At 34.8% G+C, this 20758-nt stretch overlaps 1 protein-coding gene across 1 annotated transcript in view; it reads left to right on the top strand.

Moving 5' to 3' along the window:
• The window catches only part of LOC149548464 (F-box protein At4g00755-like), a 53845-nt gene extending 43413 nt beyond the window's left edge, over positions 1-10432 (top strand). The window contains exons 4-5 of the mRNA XM_089792524.1: positions 9226-9344; positions 9595-10432. Coding sequence (XP_089648650.1) covers positions 9226-9344; positions 9595-9928 — 453 coding nt within the window. The 3' untranslated portion in view covers positions 9929-10432. The remainder of the gene's footprint in view (positions 1-9225; positions 9345-9594) is intronic.
• Positions 10433-20758: the final 10326 nt, after the last annotated feature.

The following is a 20758-nucleotide window of genomic DNA, read 5'->3' as shown; positions in this document are numbered from 1 at the left end:
GAACATAGGACTGCAATAGATTGATGATAGTTGTTTTTCTCTTAGATTTACAGCTTGAACATTGCTGCGAACTTATAATCAGTTGGAAAATGAAAATGGAAGGTATTGGTATGTTGTAATATGTTCTGGCTCAATAACTTAGAGATTTCAGAATGGACCATGTACATCATCTAATTTATCAAATGTCTCTTGAGACAACAAAAAAAATTGAGGATAATGCATAAATGGAGACCCAAAATTTTGGGCTCCACCAGTGGCTCTTGTTGGGGACATATGCCCCTTGCAAGCATAATGAGATTCCAGTTATCGCTGGAGAAGCAGACCGAGCATCCATGCTTCACATGATGCAAGGTGAAATTGGGTGGCCCCAAGCCCCCCAAAAATGAACATAGGTTTCCCTCTATCAAACACTCGATTCTGATCATGTAATACCTCCTTTCTTCTAATCATGACATGCTTTTCCTTGATTTGTTTAGGATCAGAATTTGCCCTTTCTTCATCAACAAGAGTATTTAAAAATGGATAAATTTCTGAATCATTCAACCCCAACATCTGAACCCTTGCTGAAGCTGATGTATTGTTTTTATGGACAATACTTAATGGATTTGTTTGATCAATGCTATCTTTGGTATCTGTCTTATGTTTAGGCTTTGAGAGATCATTTGATGTACTGCAGTTTCTGTTGAATGGAAGATCTTTTGAGTAATACCTTTGAGTGGTTGTATAAGCATCTTTTTGGACATCCATCTCCACACAATCTGCCTCATCTTCAAGATGTTTCTTTTCATGTCTAGGAAACACTACTCCTTTATCAAAAACTTGATCAAGTGGAATGCATAGGTAATTTTCAGAACCATGCATATCTGATTTAATCTCACTACACAACTCGTGCTGATTGGATGGACTGAAAGATGTTTCACCTTCTAAATACACTTCGTGAGTTTCATCAATTTCAAAATCAAACCTGCTATCTTCAGCATAGTGCTGATGGATTTGGTTGCATGGAAAATCTTCCTCAAACAATGGATTTGAGAACATATTGAACTCAGACATATTTCTGCTTGCTCTTCAAACAACGGGTTTAGGAACTTAAAATATTCAGGTATGCTTTCATGAGAGCTTTCATCTGGATCATCAAGTGTGTCATCAACAAAACTAATGTCTTCATTATCTCTTAGAACTTCCTCATGTTCATACATTGAATGCAATCCTATTTCATCTTCACTATCTGATTCTTCAGAATGATTACCTCCTTTGTCCAATACCTCTTGAGAATGCATTGACCCATCAACTTGCTCGCTATGGTGAAATGAGAAAAAATTTGAGCCAATTTTCTCAACATGCTTCTAATATTCCAAATCTAACAAGGCTGAAATCTCTTCCATGCTTAGAGAATCCTCTTCCTTATTTTCACATTCACTATCATCTGTAGGCATATAAGTATCATCATGGGCTGATTCTCCTTCAAAATGTTCAAAATTTTTATCCCCATTAAAATCTGAAACTTCATTTGACTCGTATGTTACTTCAGTCTCACATTCATTTTCCTCTACAACTAATTCATTATCCATTAGTATGAAAAAATTAATAAACTAATGACCATATAAGAGGCCTAATTCCCGCATCCTGTAGAGAAGATCAGATGATGTAAGTCTGTATTCTGAAGGTATTTCTTGATAAGCATTAAACATTCCCATAAAGAATTGTGTTGCAGATTCATCTTCTTGCTTTTCTAAATTCAAATATGCATCCAAAGGAGATATATAACCCGGACTTTCATCCAATATGTGAAAGAGAAGCGCATCAAATTAGGATCTTTTGGTGAGATTCCCAACTCGTGAAACTTTCTTATCAATTCCTTGCATGGAGGCATGATGTCTGAAGGTACTTCCCAAAAAATATTCACCATCCTTATAAATAAGTGTGCTGATGTCTCATCTTCATATCTCTACAAATTAAAATATTCATCTAAAGGATGTAAGTATTCTTCCTCCATGGTGTAAAATAGATCTACTTCTTGATCAGAGTATGTATTCTCCATGTTAGGCAATCTAATCATTTCCTTCCGAGTCTTCTCCTTTAGCAGAGCTACCAACTGAAACTTTATTGAATAGAGTTGCCACCTCTTTCGAGGAATGTATTAATCTTCCGGGTTCTCACTTCCAGTGGCGTACACCTCCAAACAAACTGATACAACTTTTTGATACTGATCTATGAACTTAGAAATTTTGGGTAACTTCACAATATGTATTGCAACCAACTCTCCCCAGTGGAGTCGCCAATATGTTGGTTCTTAGAACCGCAGATTGGAAATCCAAGAGCTTGCTACTTCTCTGATAGGATTCCACAATCAGTTTTGGCTAACGAACGGGGATACTTCTCGACTCCTTTGCACTTCAGGCTTTGCTACACCTAGGCGGGTAGACCTTTTCTTCGAACTTGATCACTTGGTTCGAAGCTTTTTTAAAGCGAATTTAAGCTTTGGGAGTTCTCCGACTGGCAAGGTCTTGGAACTCAATTAAAATGAAACTGAGTACTGAGGAATGGTTGCATGTTTTGTATAATGTTTGAATAATAATGAATTTGATGCTTGTAGGAAGTTATAGATTTTCTGACTTCAATAATAAAAAGACCAGTGCCTCTGCTCATCCAAGCAACGGAGTTAACTTCAGTGAATTATACTTTATAATGTTTTACACACTTTACTGCCAACAATTAAATAATCAAGATGCGACAGAGCAAATATATACACAATCTTAAATTAGTCCAAATTGAATTTTAACCCCTCTGGCAGGGAGACAAACTGGACATAGATGCAAAAACAGTTATTTATTTCACAATATCTGCAATGATCAAATTTAAAATGCTAAATGACCATGTCCACTTATCCGACATTTAAATTGTATACAAAATTCCAGAAAATAATTACAAAGGGCGATTCGCCTGCAGTTTAAATTGTTGGAGTTGAGGAAAGCCAACTCCGAAGACGCCAAGATCACCTGCATGCGAACCTGTCAAAGAGAAGCCATAGAAGGGGAGGAGCATGGAGCATAGGCAAAACCCTAAACGGACATGAGAGCCATCATAATGCAAACACAAGAAGAAATGTATTTACAATAAGAAATGATATGATGATCAATGTTACAATGAGAGAGAGAGCCCGAATATAAAGAGCTCATGGAAGCTTGTAGAACAAGCTGGAAGGAGGTAGAAGATGAGATTGACAACTCAGCACACATCCACAAAAAGTGGAATATGCTAAAAAAGGAGAAAACTCCCGAGTTGTCAACAACTAACCACTACATGCATTAAATACAAAAGTATTAAATAAATGCATGACCTAAGTAAACTTAAGCAATAGAATAAATAATTAAATATTAATTATTTACTCTAACACCCCCCCTTAAGTGCAACTTAGGGAAATGCCTTAAGCTCACAAAGCTAAGATGAATGCATAATGGGTCCCGGCAACGAGGCCATTTTAGGTACCCAAGTACAATGCAAGAAGATGCAACCTCTGTAAGCAGGGAAAAAGAGAAAACCACATGGGAAAAACCCTCCCCTAAAAAGAGGTAAGAACCCAGTGAAGAGCTGAAGAAGTCTCCAACTAGGGAAAATGTCCCCTAAATCAGGAACAATGAGTGATCATGAAGAAGCAGCATCACTGAAGCATGAAGAAGTCGCAAATCTGTCAAACTGCTGATCTGAAGAAACCTCCATGGAAGAAGAAGGCACGAGCCGAGCATGTCTATATGGTAGATGATCCATCTCACCGAAATGCATAGGTAGCCAGCCACTGCAATCGCCTTGTATGTAGGATCAACCACTGAATACATAGTTCACACTATCGAACCATCGAACCATGGATGCATTAGAACACAGCATAATCCCCCCTTAATGCAGACGGGGTGTGATGACAGGCAACTGAGAAGGTGAGCCAAATCTTCTGCAAACGAACCAAGAACGAGGAGAGAGGAAAAGAGGTACAGACACTGATAAAGACACGGTCTGACTCTGCATGGGGCTAATGTCGTGGAAGGGACACTCACTTGACAAAGGGAGAATGCCTAAAACAGCAAACAAATAATCCCCCCCATGGTGCTTTATGAAAATAGTGCAAGTACACCTGACTCAAAACAACGTTCATGACTCCCAGAAATACAAAAGTGACAGTTTATCTCAGGGCGAAAATGAAAAATGCTTCAAAAAGATAGCTACAATGATCAGAACTGAAAAAGAGCTGAACCAAAAGAAAGTACAGCCGAAAAGAAAGCAAACCATGCCAGGAAAACGATCCTCGGGCCTAAAACACTCAAAATATCCACCATAGAGCAAAAACGCCAAAACTATGATAGAAAGAGAAGAGGCCAAAAAAGAAGAAAAAAGACTACAGTTCTGAAAAGTACACAGAACCAGCTTTCTAGAAATATAAAGTTTTCCAAAAACAGACATGGGACGCAAAAGATATGCATGTCGGAGTCAAAAACAGGACTTCGGACTTCAACAGAAAAAACAGGCAATAAAAAAGCATCAAAACCTAAAAATACCTGCACCAAAATCTCCGTCTCGGAACCAGCTTTCCGGCGCTTCTTTCGGATCGGAAAAATACCTCCGTATGCAAGAGTTATGGCCAAAAAACCACAAGTAGGTCCAAAACCAAATCAGGAGAGGTGCAAGACAAGGATGATGATGCAGTGCTGACGTCAGCAAGTCAGCCGATTAAATTTGACGGCTTAGAGGCCGTCGCCGCAAAAAAGAGTGCCACGTGGCATTGCTGACGTGGCAGGGGTGACGTGGCGGGTCCACGTGGCAAGGTGCCACGTGGCGCCCATGCCACGTGTCACCCCCGCAGTGGCCTGCGCGGCTGACGGTGTTGCAGAGTTGGCTGAGCGGCGCTGGCGGGTGGAGGCCGCCGCAGGGCGGCGGAACCGGCGGAGGTGGCCGCAGGGGCGGCGGAGGCAGAGGAGCCGCCGACGGAGGGCGGCGGACGGGCAGCGGCCGGGAGGAGGCCGGGGAGCGGGCGGCGCTGCCAGCTGCGGCCGCTGCGGGCTGCGCGCGGGTGGCGCGGTGGCGGCCCCGTGGTGGCGCGGCGGCGGCGCTGCCGAATATATATATATTTTTAAAAAAAAATCGTTGCAGCGTCCGTAGGACCGTACGGCAAATACCTGGAGGCCTCAAAAATTCGCCAAAATTGCCCTGTGTCCGAAATCGAAAAGTTTTATATGACTCCTGACTGCAAACGGCCTTCCGGATCCAATGGTGATGTCCGTTTGGGCTGAAAGTGCTCCAAAAATTGCTGATCCCCTGATTTGAAGAAAAATTGCACAAACAAACTAGGGTTTGTGACTTCAAATCACGGCTTCAAAATTTCTTCAACGAAGCTGCAGCAGGAAGGCTCTGATACCATGTTGGAGTTGAGGAAAGCCAACTCCGAAGACGCCAAGATCACCTGCATGCGAACCTGTCAAAGAGAAGCCATAGAAGGGGAGGAGCATGGAGCATGGGCAAAACCCTAAACGGACATGAGAGCCATCATAATGCAAACACAAGAAGAAATGTATTTACAATAAGAAATGATATGATGATCAATGTTACAATGAGAGAGAGAGCCCGAATATAAAGAGCTCATGGAAGCTTGTAGAACAAGCTGGAAGGAGGTAGAAGATAAGATTGACAACTCAGCACACATCCACAAAAAGTGGAATATGCTAAAAAAGGAGAAAACTCCCGAGTTGTCAACAACTAACCACTACATGCATTAAATACAAAAGTATTAAATAAATGCATGACCTAAGTAAACTTAAGCAATAGAATAAATAATTAAATATTAATTATTTACTCTAACATAAATCTCCATGCCTTTAATAATAAATAAAGAACATTTTATTTTATTATAAAAATAAAATAATTGAGTTTACATTATAAAGTCATAATATACTCCTTATCCCTCTATACAAGTAATATAAAAATACTTCTTCTGAGAATATGGATGTGTATGTTCGAATATGTCTTCCCTCTTTGGTTTGGTTTCTAATAATTTATATCTTAACATTTAAAGGAACATGACTTTTCAAATTTAAAAGTCATTTCTTTTTACAAATATATCACACCCTTTTGATTTAACAAATGACATATCCTTTCTTAATCCCATATGGTATTACTTCATAAATAAAACAATTTAGCCAATAACCTTTGAAATACTATATGAATTATTGTGCCACGGGATAAGGTGATTTGGCAAAGATTTGTCCCTATTTCCCTTTGAAGATGTCTTATACTGTGTGCCAAGCTGCTCCCGATGCCATAGGAAGATTTATTGATAATTGATGGGTGCAATTTTTGCATTCTGCCGCCTTTGATTCCATTGCACGAACACACTGGAATGTCTGACTCACATGTAATCCACACGGGTATCTATAGATGGCGGTTATTGAATTTGGAGACCATTTGACCATATGCGTTCCTGTAGTAGGCTTCAGATTCGTGTCATAGGAGTCACTTCTTCCGGCTTGCTGTAGCATCCGTAATCATCAAGAATATGCAAACTCTTTGGCTATCATTCCAATATCCTTTTGTCCTCTATTATCGATGCTTCCCAGAACATTCCTTCTGAAGTCGAATTCATACTCTTTCAAAATGATGAGATTTCCACTGCTTGTGATAGGGGATTGAATTCATACATTCCAATTGCAACCAAAGTTCTCTTTTCTGCAATAATTCTGGTGGAGCATCATCGGCATAGATTTGACTGATATATCCGTCACTTTATAGTTGGAACTTTTCCTTGCCAAAATAAGCACAGTGCATGTGAAAAACCTTCAAGGCATACATGCTTATGAGCTTCATCTTGATGCAGGTCTGAGTCTGCATAAACATGCTCCTTCATTTGACTGAATATTGTGTTGTTTCGTACATATGCGTGAGAACAGGGTCCTGATGAAATTACTGAGCCAGACATGCCATTAAATCTGCATTTATTTTTCTTGACAATCTTCAATTCTTAGTATGCTTCCATCTTATCTGTAGAATTTGTCCTGCATCTGCATGTATCTCTGAGAGATTGCATTAGAAATTGAATATGAACATAGGACTGCAATAGATTGATGATAGTTGTTTTTCTCTTAGATTTACAGTTTGAACATTGCTGCGAACTTATAATCAGTTGGAAAATGAAAATGGAAGGTATTGGTATGTTGTAATATGTTCTGGCTCAATAACTCAGAGATTTCAGAATAGACCATGTGCATCATCTGATTTATCAAATGTCTCTTGAGAGAACAAAAAAAATTGAGGATAATGCATAAATGGAGACCCAAAATTTTGGGCTCCATCAAAGAGCACAAAGAAGAATTGTCAACGGATAGGGGTATGGATTATGGTGAGGAAAGATTCAGGAAGTTTGAGGATGCTTTAATTTTTTGAAGTTACTGGGGAAGATTAATATGTTGGATGGTATTTTTATCGTTGAAAACAGGTATAGAACTGGAGCAGGAACACGAGGACCATCCTGAGTGAATTGAATAAAAATATAATTATGGATATTCATCTACAAGTAGAAGCGATGTTCTTTTCAAAGCTATTGAACTAGACCATTTGATAGTTCAATTGATTATGTATGTGGAAATTTTACATTGTGGGGGGAATAATAGACATTGCTTCATTCCCACTTGAACCAACTCTAGAAAGGAAATGTTACATTCTTTAATATCTATGGATCCTCATGTGCAGATAAGTATTCACATCTTTTACATTTATCTACTCGTTGTATCTCTTTATTTGTAATTTTATACATACTATAAGAGTTATTTTCTTTGATCTTTTCCTTTGTATCTAAAGATGATCTTCCAGGAAAAGAAGAATGGTACATTAGGCATATTGTGTAGACTCAATCTCATGTAGTAGCTCTATAGAAGTTGCGATCTAGAATTTATTAGTCATCTAATGATCTGGCTGGTTAAAGTGAGGCTCAAGAAGCAATTATCTTTGATGATTGAGATTATGAGTATCCTTTCATATCAAGAGGGAGTTCAATAATTCATTAGAGACGACCTTATACAAGGAGCTCAAAAGATTGATACTTAGACAAAGTCTAACATACTTTTGTATGACTACATGATTGTGATGGGGCCTACTCATGCGTACATCACAAGGAAGTAATAAATTGTCACCTAAAGGTTGAAAGATTAATATCAGATTCAAAGGGAGTTTGACAGGCATCATTGGGTGAAGAGAGGTCTCAAAGGGAGTAACCACAAGACTTGACTTCCAGGATCATTGTTCCAAGTCAAATTCCTTGTAATGCATTCTTCTCGGTGAGAAAGAATTGAGGTGAAAGCCTTTGTACCACCCTCTGACTTGGTTCATGTTGGTTACTATTTCGCATATGATAAATAATGAAAGGTGATGATATTTCATTGACATATATAAACAAAAGGTAACCGTTGTAAAGTGACGCTCTTATAAATGGTAGACCTGTTATCATGACATCATTAAGTTGGTGTCCTAGAGTGTTGGAAGTCATGATAATGAAAGTATCATGATTAGATAGAAGGTAACCAATGTAAGGTGACGCTCTTATAAATAGTAGACCTATTATCATGACAGACTTCATTAAGTTGTCTGGCAGTGCTGGATATTAGGATACTTGTCATGATAGAGTTTCACGACATAGTGATTTCTAGTTATCTGATTGACTTCATTAAGTTGTTGTCCTGGAGTGCCGGAAATCAGATAACTAATATACCAAGGCCAATGCTATATGCCAAGGCCCACTAATATAAATAATTAATGGTCACTGTAATTGATAAATATCTTTTAATGCTGATTATATATAGTGAAATTTAAAGTCACAAATGTTAGTTGAATATATACATGCACCTTAAGGTATGTATAGTGGCTTCGCTGAGTTAGTTATCTCACTCAAGATGAATAAGACATGCACAGAATATTTCTCACGGAGTGCTATCTGAAATATCGGTGCTAAACCACATAATCTAATGCAGGAGCTATTTCAAAATTCATAGATTGTAGAAACTTATTAAGAAAATCATCGTTTCACCTTATCCTACGTAATTTTTTTTTAAGTAACCTGTTTTCACAGCCTATCTTCTATGCTGATCCCACTCTCAAAGCCTCTCCACGTGATGTCCATTTATTTAGCAATTACTTTTTATTAGTCCATGTTTTGTTATTTCATAGAATTTCTAATCAAAGCTTTCTGGCCAGGAGGACAAATTGCAGACCTTTAAGCTTCCAAGGCCAGTCTTGTGCATTGGAGGCATTATGCAAGTTGAACTGCTGGGTAGGGTTCAGAAACAAGAGATGGATGGATTATATTATATTTGGTAAGAAGATATCTTGAAGAATTGGGATTTTACATTTGTATTTCTGTTCTATATGCTTATTGCATTGTAATATTATCTATTTGTGAGCTTGTCATTTATTTTGAAATTTATATGTATTTAGGCCATAGGGTTCCATTTAAATCTGTCCAGATTGGCATTTTTTCACTTACGAAGTTGGTATGAAATATTATGTTTAATATTCTTTTTATTGTACATTACATGATTGACATATTGTTTTTGAACTGTGCAGTATCTGTCTTGTGTGGGCGGTTGGGAGACCTCTTTCTTTCTTTAATTTTGAAGCTTTAGGTCAGCCAAGGAAGTTAATTCTAAAGTACTCAGAAAAGTTTATTCTGAAGTATGTAGAGAATGGAGAATGTCTAGGTATGCTGGAAGATGTTTCGAGAAATTCTTCTGCAGATCAGGTATCTGGAACTTGGAATTCTATTACAGATAGGATAAGACAAATCAGAGCCGGAAGGTTGCTTGCAATGTTGGGTAATGTTCGTGTGGTCCATTATGATGCTCCTAACGATTTTGATTCAGATGAGGAAGATCTAGATGACAATCATGTTATTTTTTAATTAATTTTATGTAGAAAGTTTTTCGATTTCTTTCAGAGATGGGATTCGTAGGTGCTCAATTCTATGATATTGTGAAAGATTTAAATGGTGTACAGGATATGCATCTTCTGTTTGTTTGACTTCTTTGCTGATAACCAGATCAATGTACTGGCAGCAGAGTGTGAGCTGACAGATTATTATAATGGCAGTGAAATATGTACATTTGGGAGGCTGCCAAACAGTCTTCAGCAGCGAACAAAAGTTAAAAGCTGTGTTGTTGCAATTGAATAAATTTGTGCAGGTTAACATTGCATAGATGGTTTTCCTTAGATTGAAAGAACAAGTCGCTACGTGGTGTCCATGTCAGTGGTTCTCATTGGGTGGGCATTCTGTGGTTCGAGACTATCTTTTGGCATTCTTGATACCTGAAAATAGATCAATTGGGGAACTGAAAGAGCAATCTCGTTTGTGTCTTCCATTTACAAATGTATAGCAAGTTTGAAATCTAGATTATTTTTTAGACGATTCGAGTGTGATATATTAAATAATGGGATAGAACAAGTTATAAGGCTTAATATGTCAAGACAACTACAACTTAAACTTGAAATGAACCACAACTTCTCAATTTGAAGGTTTTGTTGGGGAACTGAGAGCAAATGTGAAGCAAGTTTGAATTGTAGAAGGCTTTTTAATAGACGATTTGAGTTGAGATATATAATAATGGGATAAAACAAGTTACAAGGCTTGACATGTCTCAAGACAACTACAACATAAGTGAACTTGAAATGATCCATCTTCTCTTTCAAAGCTACCCAATCCATTGCAGCTAGCTGGCATGGGATGTCCTTGTGTCCATAATTCCACCTTGTATTCTTTTGCATTATTTTTATAAATAAATAAAAAATATAATGGGATAAGACTTGGAATTCTTAATGGTATATTCTGAGTGATGGATGTTGAATCGCAAACATTCCACACAATATGTTGAGTGTTGGACCAAGTTCTCATCATAAATTTGAGCCCTAACCTTAATTATTAAATGATAAATGCTAAATCTTGAACCCATGACACAAAAACCTTAAACTCTGGAACATAAGAAATTACAAATGCTAACAAATAAAGTTTGAACCTATGCCTTACTTTTGACTTGTATAAATTTTGCGTCATAACTGCTATCAACGCGCAAAGATAGTTTATGATACGAGTGTTGTGCTTGGACGACCACTATATTTTAGATTGGACCTCTTTATGTCGACGCATGTAGTGATAAGTTTATAAATCAATGCATTACAATGATATGTGATCCTTAATTGTCTCCCTTAGCTTGTTCCATTTGCTTTCTGTTTCTCACGATGGATGTATGAAATCTAGTTGAAATTATTTGATACATATTCACCTTGACAAACGGTTTGATTTGTTCATTTTTATTTCATGCTGTTAGGTCACGTATTTGAAATAGTGAAATGTGTTTATTTATCACAAAATGTATTTGTTGGTTCTTGCCTACTGCAGGATAACTTATGGAATCATTTAGATCCATAAATTTCTGTTTAACTAAGAAAATTGAACGGATGAAAATAAAGAATTAAATGTTAGTAGGCTAAAACACTATAGTTGATAATTAATATTGATTTTTAATTGGTCAGAGCAATGAAATATTATCATTTTTCCTTCGAATTTTTTTTTTTTTTTTCCTTCCATGGATCACCAAGTTTTTTTAAAAAGAAGTAAAAGCTTAATATCTGAAAGTTTACCTGACTTTCTAGAGCTTCCATATTTCTCCAAACCGACATGAATTTATATTTTTCTCCAAACCACTGAATTTAATACAGCATCTCAATGGTTATCCATATAAGGTTGTCCTGAATGGCTCTCCTCCATTTAGCTTGGACCATTTGCTTTCTGTTTCTCACGATGGATGTATGGAATCTAGGTGAAATTATTTGATACATATTCACCTTGACAAACGGTTTGATTTGTTCATTTTTATTGCATGCTGTTAGGTCACGTATTTGAAATAGTGAAATGTGTTTATTTATCACAAAATGTATTTGTTGGTTTTTGCCTACTGCAGGATAACTTATGGAATCATTTAGATCCATAAATTTCTATTTGACTAAGAAAATTGAACGGATGAAAATAAAGAATTAAATGTTAGTAGGCTAAAACACAATAGTTGATAATTAATATTGATTTTTAATTGGTTAGAGCAATGAAATATTATCATTTTTCCTTTAAAAAAGAAACAAATTTTTTCTTCCATGGATCACCAATTTTTTTTAAAAAGAAGTAAAAGCTTAATATCTGAAAGTTTACCTGACTTTCTAGAACTTCCATATTTCTCCAAACCGACATGAATTTATATTTTTCTCCAAACCACTGAATTTAATACAGCATCTCAATGGTTATCCATATAAGGTTGTCCTGAATGGCCCTCCTCCATTTGCAGTTGCAAAAGAAAGATACACAACCCCGTTTGCTCCCTTGGTAAGGGAGGATTCGATCTTCCCTGCGAAAAAAACAGTAATGGTTCCTACCTTTCCTCCATTTCCATGGCCTCTGGCCTCTGTTCGACATTTTCGCAGACTAGGTAACGTGTTCATTGCTACCCCTTTATTTCTATTAATCATATGCAATCTGGGCTTCTCACTTGCCCAATCGGTAAATTTATGTTTAATTTGTAGCTGGCGGCACATAGTTTGTTGAAATTATTGTATAAGATTAATTTCCTCAAGTTTCTTACCATCATCCATGTTTGTTTAAATAAATAGAATTCATCTAAAGTTCTTTTACCATCGTCAATTTAGGCCTGTTTCAATAATTTTCTTCATATTGATTTTATTTTAATAAATTTGTTCTACATCAATAACTTCAATCTTGGGGTAGCGCTTGCACATTCAAGAAAATCGAAACCAAAAAATGATTGTGGAAACATATTGTCAATTGTTTCAATGGTTTTTGTTCTTTATCTGTTTATAAATAGGCATTTGACAATTGAAGTACAGGCTGCAACATGAGTATTTAAAAGCGAGAACATTGTCTGAATATCCAGAAGTAGACGAGTGACAAGACTATCTTCCTAGTCCAACAACAGTGACTAATACAGTTGAGTAGAGGTTTCGTTTTTGGGTCTAAAGAACAATCTTAGTTTAGTTGTGAGAAGTGTTTTGCATCTTGGCCTTCCAATAACAATTTTTGCCGGCTTACTGTCTTGCAATAAAAAGACATGATTTAATTTTAATGGAAATTGAAATTGCAGAGAGGTTTTGGTAAAATCTTGGCCCTGAGGCTAAGAGGGTCGACCTGCTGCACATAGTTTTGGATTTCTGTAGGACCTGCAAAAGTACCTGTAAGCATACATATATTCAGCGAGAACATGTCTTGAACATGACCCAGTGCATAATGCTTTGATGCCCTCAACAGTCAATGTCTAATATCAGAATATAAAGCATACAAATAATGGATCTAATGATTTGCATCAAGAAAATACTCTGATGATGATCAGGTCAAGAGGAGATAGTAGTAACTATGGAGAATCACCTTGCAATAACTTGCACAGGAGGCTCAACTTTTGTCAAAATGTACCATAAGCGTCTCCAGCGCTTTTGAGAGCTTGTACAATATTTCTGGAGGGCTTGGTTGTTGGCAATCATGGTTGCGTTCAGAGCTTACAATAGTACTTATTATTATTAAGGTTGGGGATTTGTCAAATTCAATTGGCATTAAGCTCCTTGATTTTGGTTTTTCTAGTGTTATGTTCGTTGCAAATTTTTTTTTTTCTTTGTCCTGTATTCGATGGTAGGATGCTTCTCTGTGTTGAATCAATTTTATATCAACCTTATGTCGTAAGATGGATTTGGGGCCATGTTCCAAATTTTTTGGTTATAAATTTTGACCAATTTCATGTGGGAGGACCTTAATAAACCCCCTCTTTGATCTGTCTGAAAAATAGAGCACAGAATCCTCTGGATTTGCAAGAGGCCCCAATTTTTTAAAATTTTTAAATTTTCAATTTTTTTCCAATTTTTACTACTTCGAAGCCATATGGGCCTCGACTAAAACCACTCTCAAATGCCAATGCTGCTGGAGACCTAAAAAAATTTGGACATGGCTATCCTCCTTACAAATTGTAAATTTCAGTATTTGATCTTCATGATATGCATAGTTTGTAGTTGAAACAACAAAAAATTTGAAAAAAAATAACTACGTTTTCGTAAATCTGGAAATTTTTTTTTTGACTTTGTTTTGTCTTTAGTGCATTTTGTCTGGAGATTAACCTGTCCCAAAAAATATCAATTAGAAATGAACCTTGTAAGGCCTAATATAATCTTAGAATCCTTCTTGCATTCAATGAATGCAATTTCAATTTTATTTTAATCAGACATAATTAGCTATTAAGTTTATTTTTCTTAAGATATCCAATTAATTTGTGATACTTTGTATAATTTTAATTTGCATCTAGTTACGCTTTAGAAGAGATTTAAGTATTATATTTAATAAAATTTATTTTAAAATTTTCTTAGTTTTCTTATCTATATTTATGACTTTCTATTTTTTCACTTAAATATAATTAAAATAGAATTTATTAATTAAAAAAAATATATTTTACTAACTTCAGATAAAAGATTTTACAATATTTGTAAAAACTGTATATTTCTTAATCTATATGAAAACCTCTAATATGAAATTACTTTGGCTAAATGATAAACTTCTTAAAATAATATGAAATTACTTGGTCAAAATGGAATATTTAGTTTTTAAATGTATCTTACTAATTTTTGATAATATATATTACAATATTTTTACAAATATTGTATATTTCTTTATCTACAAGAAAATTTTGAAATTACTTTTAACAAAATGTGTATAGTCCATTTTGCATAGCAAATAGAAACATTAAAACAAGTTTCTAATTTGTGCTCCTCCATGAACATTCATTTTTATGATATTATCTATTACAAATTTAAAATTAGTTAACATTTGTTTTAATAGAACATTTGTAGGAGCTGAAAAAGTACACAAAAGAGAGATAATATGAATCTTTTATTCATCGATCATTCCTTCATCAAACCAAATTACTTCTCCACTTAATGTTTATGCTCTTTTTAGAGTAGCATGCAACATAGTTCTATATTTCTTCGTCTACTTTAAATAAACACTTCAACACATACATATTACTCTAACAAAACCCACCTCACTTAAGGCATGGATTTTATATATAGTTTTTGGAGAGCACTACTTGTGGGATTAGCTTGCTTTTATTAATTTTAAAAATCAAATTTAAAGCTCATTTGGGGCTTAAACGAGAGAATAATGTTATGCGAATTCCTATTTCTAACATCCTATCTAGAGAGTCTCATTGGGAGTGAGACCGTTGTTTCGCTTGTCAAGGCCACAATTTTTTCTACATTGTTTTTCTTTTCACCCATTTTAAAAACAAATTCCAATTATTGTCATGACTCTTGTTGAGCCCAATATTTTCAATATTGCACTAATAGTTTTGATTTTAAAATTGTTATGTTCAATTATGACTACTCATAATTGAATAAAATGTATTTATTAGATCTAAAATATAACAAGATTAACATACTATTAAAATATGATTCATTATACAAGTATCACGTTAGGATTATTAGACAACTATATAACAGTTATATGTGAATATTACCAATATTATTAACTAGTGATTTAACATGATTATAATTTACAATCCTCTGAAATTCATACCTCTACAAGTAGGTACTAAATTATTAATATGAAATTCAAGTCATTTACACAATAGCTTCCAATGTCTTTTATTAGTCTTTAATAATAAGAAAGTCATTTTTGACTTCTCCAGGGCACTGGTCTTTGACCCTATCATGGAGATTTTACCCAAGCTTTAGTAGAAAAAATTGATAGGAAAACACACCGATGGACGTAGGGAATTATTAACTTCCAAATTTGATTAAGTTTCATAATAATATTTCATCATCTTCTTTTATTTATTTTTGTCATCTTAACCAAAAAGAAAAAGAAAAAAGAAAAAAGAAAAAAGAAAAAAAAATGCCGATTGCTACATTTCTCAAACTTAATCTCTCGAGCTTCGAGAGATCAAACTAGACAGCTATTGCATATTAGCACCCAAGACAAAAGTCCCGAGACAAGCAACAAGTGAAGTGATCTGCCCAAACATCACACAGGGTAGGTATAGATATAAGGATTTGTTTGTAAAGCTCTCGTTCAAAGCAAGATCAGGACTGAGCCATCAATTAAGGGTTGGCCTGATGGTAAGAAAATCAACACACATAGATATACTTTGAGAACCTCTGCTTGATTTTGGACCATGAGAACGGAATGACATGTTTGCTTGTTAACTGATAGCAGAATAATGAAATCATATGCCAATGCCCCCTAAAATATTTATAAATGTATTAATTTCTATTGAAAAATTGTATAACTATTTATGTGACATATTTTATTAGTTAATTCTCCACCTCAAATCTCAATAGTTCAAATCTCAATAGTTTTTCTTAAACTAATAAACATATGTTGAGTAAAGATAGCTCAAAACATGTCCATGCAATGCTCACCTTATGCAGTTTATATATTGGAAAATGAAAATCAGCAATATATTTCATCAATCTTTCTATGAATCTCTCCATACTTACCATACAAAACCTTACTGTATGTTGACAACTTGTTTTACATTTGGTCTACTCTCTTAGATCCAACATTCCTACTCTATTCACCAACGAGGATGATTTTAGTGCTAAGAGCATTGGGCCGTATGCTATTAGAAAACTTAGCTGCGAGTAAATATAGTATGCAACTAATTACATAAATTGTTCCTTTAAATGTCTTTTGATATAAAAAGCAACAAAAAAGAGGGCGATGTCCCTTTACATGAGAACCCAAAAGTTAGTCACTAGAAAAGATAGTAGCAGTCAATTAAGAACACAAAGGAATATAAAAACAATCATAACATGTCGAAATGAATTCACCATTAACATACTTTGTAGCATAATTCACCATCATTACTTCTATACTACTATAAGTCTTATAAGATGACCCATTAGGGCCACCCCTATTGAGAACCATAGCTAAACTAATTAAGAGTTTGAAAAATGAAAATGTAAGTAACTTTTAAACTCTAAACATAATGCCACATATGGTTAATATGAATAACAACAAAAAACTAACAAATATAAGGGACCCTGTTCTACTTAAACTAATGAACTTACACCCCTTTATTGCAGCACATTAGAGTAGTCCTCTGTTGGGAACGTGAAAGTTTCCTTCTAAACATTGTGGAAAAAATAATTATAATGTTTCATGAATGTACAAGACAATGTCATGTATATATGTCCATTGATGTAACTATTGCACCTCCTTTTGGTGCAAATGCTAGTTTGTATGAAATTAAGCTTAGTATTGTATGATAAATTTATGTCTCACTCACTCTTTAGTGTGGATATATTAACATGTTAACTTAGGTTGTAATGATTTGTGTCTTTGTAGAAGTCTTCTTGGGGTCATATCTCATTTAGTCCTTGTGTTTTAGGTTATTTAATTTTTGTTTTAGTTGTCTTATGTTATAGAAGTAAGATATATTTCAACATATTGTTTAATTCTATTATTCATGTTGTTTATAATATTGTGTTCAAGTTTGTTGTCTCATATTATAGAAATACATATTTCAACATCTTGTTTAATTCTACCACTCATGTTGCTTATAACACTTTGCAATATCTCATAGATCTTAAATATACCAAGAAATCTTATTTTTTACATAATCTTTTATACAAAATAGTCCTTACTTTTGTAAGTGATTTTGGAGCATTGAACTAATCTTCTAAATGACATTGGATTTGAGGGTAGAGCTGTTTTCAAGCTGGAGATCTTGGTGGATTTTACTAGAAGTGATTATGATATTCTTTTGCACCATTTGATGATTTGTAGAATGAGAATAACTTGAAAGAATATTAGATTGGGGATTTTCTTCGTAGTTAAAATTTAAGGTACATATTGGAATGTGTTTGATCAAATATGATCTCATCATTGAGTATAGGGCATTGAAGCAAGTTGATTTTCACTGGTACATATTGAAGTGTATCAAAGCAAGTTTGATCTCATTGTTGAGCTTAGGGGTTGTAGTTTCTTTTTCCTTCTTTGGCTACTAGGTCTACAAGGGTTTGAGATCAGGAGGTGCTTGCCACATCTAGGATGTAGCTAAATTGTAAGAACACTTCAGGCCAAAACAAACCCTACTATTGCTTTTGAAATCCTCATTTTTTAAAAGATGGACCGTCAAATTGGCAAATTCCATGGTTTTCCCTAGATACAAAGAGTAATGTTTTCAAGCATTGATTAAGGTTTGGAAGGTCAACATAATTTATCAAAATTTAATTTAATTTAATTAGCTTGTTTTCCTAATTGCTAAATTGGAGTTTATGTTTCTTAATCATAATCATCATATACAAAGGGTAATATTACAGTGGTTATTCTGTATAAGGGTTTTTGTTCTACTTAGAGTAACCACTAGTCTTATTTTTTTACGCTGAGAGAGATTTGCCACATGAAAAATTGTGTCAAGATTATAGGCTTGACGATCTTTCAGGATATGAACTAACTGATCTGCGACTTACTTGCAAAAAGGGTTCCTTTGAAGCTCACCTCAATCAATCAACATCATTTCTTCTCTACTTTGATTATCTAGTGTAAAAGCTTACATCCATATATACATCATGACACTCGACCAAGGAAAGCATATTTCCTTTATACCCTTTACAAATAATTAATTAAGTTGACCTATTAAAGCTTTCCCAATGTACATTTAATTACATAAGTCCATGCTAAAGCATACATACCTTCAAAGGCATTATTACAACCATTACAATAAGGTTCCCACCTGTATACACTTAAATGGTTAGGCTAATTAATTAAATATTTTAAATATTAATTAAGGTATTCAATAAGGTTCTCACTTGTATATGTTTAAAAATGGTTAGGCTAATTAATAAAATATTTTAAATATTTAATTAAGGTATTTCTTCTATTAATTGATATATAGCTTTAATTCTTCTCCACACATCTTTTGCCTCTTAAAGCCCACCATAGATCTTGATTAGGTGAGGTACTTGTGCACATGAATCACTTAAGATGCATTCTCCACACTTGATTAAGTCTCTCTTGCCTAATAATCTCAACTGTCCATTAATCTTTGAAAAGGAGGGTTCTCTCCTCATTCTCAACCTTATGCTCTATACTAGCATTATGCTGTAGGATTTCTGGGTGACTTTGGAGCTTTGAAGACTTGGAGCATTCTCATTCTTACATTTACATTCTCACACTTGCATTATAGCTTACTTGCATGTAATTTATATTTATTTTATGCTTTAGAATAACTCACATAGTCTAAACATTGCATTTACATTATGATTCTTGGATGTTAGCACTCTTGCTCTCATCTTTGAACCTCTCATTCTATGGTGCACCTTGCAAGGGTTGCATAGCTAGGTTCATTTGAGAGCCACGATACTTCCATTTTGCACCTTTGCATGTCATAGATAGAGAGCTATAAGTCACCTCTTGAGATGCTCTCTTTCATGGGTATTCTTGAGAATACAAGTTTATAAAAGTGTGCCACGTTCTTGGTATACAACTTTAGCACCCACCATGGACTACTCGAATCACCCTAAGATTTACACTCACCGTAATGAATCGTGACCTTTAGGTAGATATTTCTTGTTAATGAACCATGACCTTTAGGTAGATATTTCTTGGTGTGTTTTCGATTTGTGCTAGACTCGTATAAATATATTGAACACACACATGTCAATAGTTCCATAGGATTGTTTTTCTTTGAAGCCTCACAAGTGTTTGTATTGGAAATGTTGCTTTGTCCCTTATTCAATTATTTGAAGACGTGTGTTTGTGCCACAAATTTCTCTAAAAACACTATATTGCTATTATAAGCTGAAAAACACTTTGTTACAATAGTCAACTTGCTCAAAAAGATTGGAAAACCGGTTCAGACATAGACCATTTAGGCACAAAGTCACAAAACAATCTCTCCTAAACTCGTATCATATTGCTTATTTGAGAAATATTGTACGATAGTTCTAGACTGCAAAACCTATTGCACTGTCATATAAAAATCTATCACACTATTACTATGAACTATATCATACTACCTCCTGAGAACTGTCATATTACTGCAAACTGTCATATGGGTATATTGCAAACTACCATACAAAATTCTTTGCTGAACTTGAATCTCATTGGCTTCTGAACTCTATCGCTTGGGTATGCTACTTGCAAAAATTGATCTTTGATTGCATTCTAGCTAAATAGGGATGTCCACACTTGATTCTATTGTGTTCATGGTTTGAAACTTACATGTTTGGCTATGTTCTAGGCTGAAAATTTTAGCTTGGCTTCTTGGATGCAAACCTTTTTTCATAGATTGTTCACTTGTTAAACCCATTTATTGTACCTCTTTGGCTATTTTCTATTGGGCTTCTTGCCTAACTTGTGACTCAAGTCACTAGTGTCGTAAGTTGCTTGGGCACTCTTGACAAGCTATTATCATTGCTACATTTCTTGACAAGTGAACATCTCAACTTTACAAGTTTTGAATTCCAAATGCTTCGTGTATTAAAAATAATATTTATATTTACATTAGTAATATGTCATTATGGGGTTATGAGAGTTTGCCCTTCTCGAATTTGCTTTTCCTCAAGCAATAAAATTTCAATGTTAGATTCATTGAATTTCCTTAAAGTGAACCTTTGATTTGAAAATGATTACTCCCATTTTCATGAGTAATAACTACCAATGTTGAATGTTCTTGATCATCACATCTCACCT

Source organism: Cupressus sempervirens, chromosome 7 (genome assembly GCF_028749045.1).
Source record: "Cupressus sempervirens isolate cs-2001-9-10 chromosome 7, ASM2874904v1, whole genome shotgun sequence".
Classification (NCBI taxonomy): Eukaryota; Viridiplantae; Streptophyta; class Pinopsida; order Cupressales; family Cupressaceae; genus Cupressus; species Cupressus sempervirens.
The sequence above is the reverse complement of the archived record's forward strand: the minus strand, read 5'-3'. Positions and strand labels throughout refer to the sequence as shown.